This window comes from Balaenoptera acutorostrata, chromosome 16 (genome assembly GCF_949987535.1).
Source record: "Balaenoptera acutorostrata chromosome 16, mBalAcu1.1, whole genome shotgun sequence".
Classification (NCBI taxonomy): Eukaryota; Metazoa; Chordata; class Mammalia; order Artiodactyla; family Balaenopteridae; genus Balaenoptera; species Balaenoptera acutorostrata.
In genome coordinates, this window is record NC_080079.1 from 26,113,466 (window position 1) to 26,119,465 (window position 6,000).

Genomic DNA, 6,000 nt, shown 5'->3' on the forward strand with positions numbered 1-6,000 from the left:
AGCTTCTCTGAAGTCTTGGGGGGGCAGGGAAGCCCATCAGTCCCCACCCCTTCACCGTGCCAGGTCTGTCTGCTGCATTGCTGGGAGCAGAGAGATGGATGAGCTCACCTAACCTGCAAGTGTCATGACACCAAGGGAGGAGCCCAGACAAGGGCTGTGGGAATATCTGTGGGTTGGCCAAAGAATGGATGCCTTGAATTTCCGATTATGGCAGGCTGGGTCATGACACTGAAGACTGTTGATAGGGGACGGGTGAGATGAAAGGCATACTTTAGGAGGATCCCTCTGGCATCAAAGGAGGAATGGGAGGCAAAGAGGCCAGCTACTGCAAGACCTGGGAGGAGGACCCAGGTCAGGAAAGTAGCAGCAAGGTTGTGAAGGCTGGAAAATGGCCAGGACCTTGTCCTAGGAGAATGCGTCCCCCACCCCCAGCCTCAGAGAGCAGTGAGGAGGTTCAGGGTCTGCAGAAAATTCCAGTAGCTCACTCCGGTCCACCTCAAAGAATCAAAGCTCCTTGGCCAACCTTAGAAGCTCCTCCCTCTGCCTGCCGGGAGCCTCAGCCACCATGGAAAAGAGACTCTGAAGACAACAGGCTGGCGTCACACCCAACCAAAGCTGGACGGAGACAACCTCCCTACATCTGTCACAACCAGTGGCTCTGTGATATGTCCAATTCAAAAGCACCAGCTTTGAAAAGATGGAAGGTTCACTCCTTGGTATATACCCCGAAACACTGAAAACAGGTGTTCAAACAAAAACTTATACACATATCTTCACAGCACAAAATTCCCAATAACCAACAGGTGGAACAATCCAAATATCCATCAAAAATATCCATCAACTGGCAAGTGGATCAACAAAATGTGGCATATCTATATAATGGAACATTATTCAGCCACAGAAAGGAAAGAAGATACATGTTACAACACGGATGAACCTTGAAAACATTAGGCTAAGTGAAAGAAATCAGACTCAAAAGAACAAATATAGTATGATTCCATCTATATGAAATGTCCAGTATAGGCAAATGCCTAGAGGCAGAAAGTAGATTAGTGGTTGCCAGGGATTCAGAGGAGGGAGTAATAAGGAGTGACTGCTTAATGGGTACAGGCTTCCCTTTTGGGGTGATGAAAATGTTCCGGAACCAGACAGAGGTGGTGGTTGCACAACATTGTGAATGTACTAAATGCCAGTTAATTGTACACTTTAAAACGTTAAAATTGTGAATTTTATGTTATGTGAATTTTACCACAATAAAAAAAAAATGATAGGAGGTGGCCTATCCAACCCCCATCTATGGGTGACCACTGGGACTGAGCTGTCCTCCCCATAGGCTTTCCTAGTTACCTTTCCCCCAACACTTAGCACCAAGCAGCCAGGCACTCAGAAAGAGATGGGGAAGGAGGAAGATCTTCATTCTCTGTATTTGTCTCCATGACGCATGAATCCCCTGCCCCAGTCACCCTGTGCCCATCACTGAGAATATATACACACACTCACTCCTCCCACCTCCAAGCCTTTGCTGCACGTCCCTTGCCCTACCCTCCTCTCCACACCCTCGGACTCCCGCTGCACCCCTTGCCATCGATCCAACTTCTACAGTTCCTTCCATGTCCAGCTCAAATTCTTCCCTGACCCCCCATTTCTGACCTCTGCTCACACATATCTGGGATTTCAACAATCCAGCGAAGCATCTGATTCCATTCCTTCCCTCAGCCCTACCTTATCAAGTAGATCTTCAGTCTGTGAATCTACAGGGATGTCATGAGCCCTCACCTCTGACCCAGGCACATGGCAGCTCCTCATAACTGTCTGTTGGTCCTAATCCCCAAGCTATACCTTGGACCTCTCCCGTGGACACTCCTAGACCAACATTGTTCAGACCCCAGTGGGAATCACCAGCAGTGGAGTGAGGTCAGTGTGTCTTCAGGGAGAAGACCAAAGTCTACCACCTGACAGGTGATGGACGAGCCTCATTTCATGTCAGCCTGACAGCCAGACCAATCCTAGATCTCTAATGAGTCTCAGGGTCCCTGTTATGCCAGGTCCTTTGCAGTTGTTTTAATTAAAATGGTGAGAAATCAATAGATTGCAATTATGGAAGGAGAAAAAAAATCGAGAGTTCCCTGCCTCCCACCAGCAAATTTCTGGATGGACACTGATAAGAATCAGAGCTGAATTCTGGGTGAGTACAAAGCTGTCCCAGCAGAACTCAGGGTGTACAGTCTTAGAATCACAGCCAGTATCAAGGTCATACCAATAAAATGGGGATGGAACTCTGGATGACCACTGATGTATCAGAGAAGACTTGTAGGTCAATGCTGATACAGTTAGAAAGGAACTTGAAGTGAACGTTAAAACAATCACAGAATAAAATTGATGGCTCTGTTAGGATGGGGAAAAGTCAGGCTGAGAAGCAGGATCGAGGACCCTGGATGAAGGACCATAGGACCCTGGATGAAGGAACTCATAGGCAGCCTTCACGGCATGCTCTGATCCTTCATCTCAGGCTTGGAAGGAGCAGAACCAAAATTCTCATGGCCACCTAGGTGTGTGGTAAGGGACAGAGGAGAGTGGATTCTGGTAAGTTGAGCCTGAAGGGAGATGGGCAGTGGGAGGGAGACTGCTGGCAGGGAGAATTTCTCCACCATTTACTCCCACTGAATAAGAACTGATCTCTGTAAACCAGGGAGGCAGCAAAAAGGGGCTTTCCCAGGCCAGATAGGTGGGGATTCAGGCAGAGGAGGAGGCTAGGGTGGGAGCAGGGACATGGGAGGGCCTCAGACCCTCTCCTGCTCACCCTCCCTTGCCAAAGACCCCAGCCACAGACACCTCACATCCCCACAATCCCAAACTTTAGGTTAAAAGGGGTGCAATTATGGAGGCCTTCTCTGGGCTTCCCCAGGGTCATGAATGGAGCACAGCCTTCTTGGGGCAGCTGGTGAGCATTCAAGCACCAAGTCAACTCACTGGTCCCCAGCTAACCCCTGCCCTTGAAGGACTTAGTCTGGCTTTGCCACCTTCTCTTGACTGACCCACTGAGTAACTAACTGGTAAAATCACTCTCCCTTTCCCTCATTCTTCTCCCTTGTAAGGGAGGACATTGAACTGGATGACAACCACAGGTTCCTCTATCATTAGAAATCTGTTTTCAACGCTCAGAAACAGTCTTCATACATCTAATACTTACAGCTGATTTCTGATTATAAAAAATAATACTTGTTTATTGTAGAAATTTTAGAAAACAGCAGAATATAAAAAAGAAAAGAAAAAATCTTATGTGATCTCATTACCCAGAGGAAACCACTGTTAATCTTCCAGAAACTTTCTTTCAAGGGCTGTTTGATTTTTTTTTTTTTTGCATTCATAACATTTTAACAAAATCGGGCTCTTACGTAGTCTACACAACTTTGTATGCTGCTTTTTACAACTGTCATTATGCTGCTGTGAGCATTTTCCCAAGTGATCAAATATTCTTCAAAAATACTATTTTAAAGATTGCATAATACTCCACCAAGAGGCTCCACCACGATTTCAGGGCATTTAGGTTGTTTTCCTAGTATAAGCAACACTACCATGAGCACCCTAGCCTAGCACATAAGTACCTGCCTGCATTTCCATTTTCTTAGGATCATTTCTTCAGGTGGAATCACAAGGCCAATGAAAATGATATTTTAAAAGGTCTTGACAGGTACCGCCATATTAATTTCCAGAAGGACACAACAAACCCATTGATTTTCCTGAGCCAAGTGAGAGCTGAAGTTCTGAAAGGGTTGGAATTAGAATGCAGGACGGTGGTCCCGTCTCTCCTCCTCTCCCCCACTCTTGAAGGTTAACCGTCCAGCAAAAGAGAGGACAGAATTCCAAGTCAGAAGATACAGGTCTGCAGCCTAGTTCTGCCTCTCTGGCTTTGGGAACGTGAAACAAGCATTGGTCCTCCTCAACTGTAACATGGGCATGATTAGCTCTGAGGACACCCCAGAGCAGTTTCCTTGCCCACTTGAAAAGGTATTTGTGAAAGTTCTTTGTAAACTTCAATGCTTTGTCAAAGGGCATTACTGGTATCCTTCTCATAACCTGGGGGTCAGTGGGGGTGGGTCTCAAGAAGTGGGTTGTTCTTTGTGAAAGCCCAAGGGCTTCCCTTCCTGTCTCTTAGCCATCAGAATGCCCAGCCAGTGCTGGTTGGTTTTGAGGGTGATAGAAAAGGAGCTTCCCGAAGGGAATCTGTGGGCTCTGAGGGCTGGGGAGGACCCAGGTGTGTCTCCCAAAGGTCAGAGACAGCACTTAAGAGTTAAAGCCAAGAACAGGGCTTGGGGCCTCCCTGAGGGTGCTGGGTGGTGGAGGGACTTGGAGGGCAAAGACCTTCTCGGTAAATGTTACTCTGTCTCAAGGCTCCCAGCCCCTCCTTTCTAGAGTTCCAACTGGACATCTAGCCTTTGGGGAACCAGAAACCAACCTGATTCAGTGGATACAAAAAGTCAGTAGCTGCAGAGGACTCCAGAGGCCACCGGCTCTGGCCCCTTTTTCCAGGCTGTTGTTAATCTGTCCTGGATTTTTAAGACCCTCCAATCGGAAATGCAACTAGTGCTTCCAGCATCACCTCTCCAGCCATGGGCAGATGAAAAAGGAGACAATGGTGCTTCCCTTGGGAAGCACAACTGGCCGGCCTGAGCATCCTGCCACACTCCCCTACCCACCTGGCAAATGCCCTTCCTCACCCCTGCACGCTCGCCTAGCATCATGGCCTGAGGGGACTCCAGTGACGTTTCTGGTGCTGGCTGGGAGAACTGCGTAGACCCCACGCAACACCATCCTCCCTGATTTTCACCGTCATCTCTAGCAGTCCCCCACCTCCAGCACACCTCCATGGCCGAGGTGCATCTCCCATCTCCAAATACGCACAACAGGTGGCACCTGCCCGGCCTCGCCAGCCACACCTCTCCACCTCTCCCTGCCCCTCCGCCTGCGCCCCAGTCCTCCAGCTGCGCCCGGCCCCGGCGGAGCCTTACCTTTGAGGTTTTGGGGGTGGCCCCGCGGCGCCCGGCTCGGGTTTCCTCGGGGCAGAGAGGGGATACTGGAGAAGTTGTTACCCATGGCATCCGGCCCCAGGGGGTTCGGCGCTCGCGGGGGGCAGGCGAGGCTGAGCAGCAGAGGAGGTACGGTGTGCCAGTGTGTGCGCGCGCGGGCGCGCGCGCCGCCGGGGGAGGGCCCTGGTGGGGCTGCGGCAGGGGGCGGGCAGGCCGCTCCTCTCTTCCCTGTCTCTGGGCTCTTCGGTCCTCGGCGGGGCCTGCCCGCCGCGGGGGCCCTCTACCTGCCTGCCATTTTCCGCGTCGGGCGCGCCCCTGGGCCGGGGCCGGCGGCGCCAGGGGCTCCCCTCTTCCTCCCGCTGGCGCTCGGGTTCTGGCTGGTGGCGGGCGGCGCTGTGGCTCCGGCGCGCTCCCCCGGGGCCATAGAGTCAGGGCTCCCGGCGCGGGGGCTCAGCGGCTCGGCCCGCCCGGAGTCTCGGCGGCTCGGCGCCGGCTGGGTCCCCGCCCGCGGGGACGGCCGAGGCTGCGACGTGAGTGGCGCCCTCCCGCCGGCGGCTCGGCATGGAGCGGGGCTCCGAGGAGCGCGGAGTGTGCTGGGCGCTGCCGCGGTGGTGGGTCTCCCAGGGCCGCCACGCTCCAGCCCCCGCGGGGTCCCTCGCGCAACCGCCGCCCCCGCCCCCAGCAGTCGCCAGGATTCCCTCGCTCCGGTTGTTATGGTGACAGCTGTGCCGGTGAATGAGCGTCTTAGTGACACGCGCGCGCCCTCTCAGCCAGATGTGGCCCCCGATGCGCTGCGTTCCCGGCTGCCACTAGTCCTCCGCGGCCCGAGGAGGGGGGGAGGCGGACCCTGGGCCCGAGTTGGGGTCAAATATCCGGCAGAGATTGAGGCTCCAGGGGTTGGGTTTATTCCTCTCACAGACAGTGGAACTTGGTCCTGAAAACAAGAGAAACCGTACAGCAAGAACGGTGAGCT

General features: G+C 52.7%; 1 protein-coding gene across 1 annotated transcript in view; it reads right to left on the bottom strand.

Moving 5' to 3' along the window:
* Positions 1 to 5,786, bottom strand: part of NEURL1 (neuralized E3 ubiquitin protein ligase 1) — an 80,936-nt gene extending 75,150 nt beyond the window's left edge. The window contains exon 1 of the mRNA XM_007187210.2: positions 5,010 to 5,786. Coding sequence (XP_007187272.2) covers positions 5,010 to 5,094 — 85 coding nt within the window. The 5' untranslated portion in view covers positions 5,095 to 5,786. The remainder of the gene's footprint in view (positions 1 to 5,009) is intronic.
* Between the last annotated feature and the right edge of the window lie 214 nt (positions 5,787 to 6,000).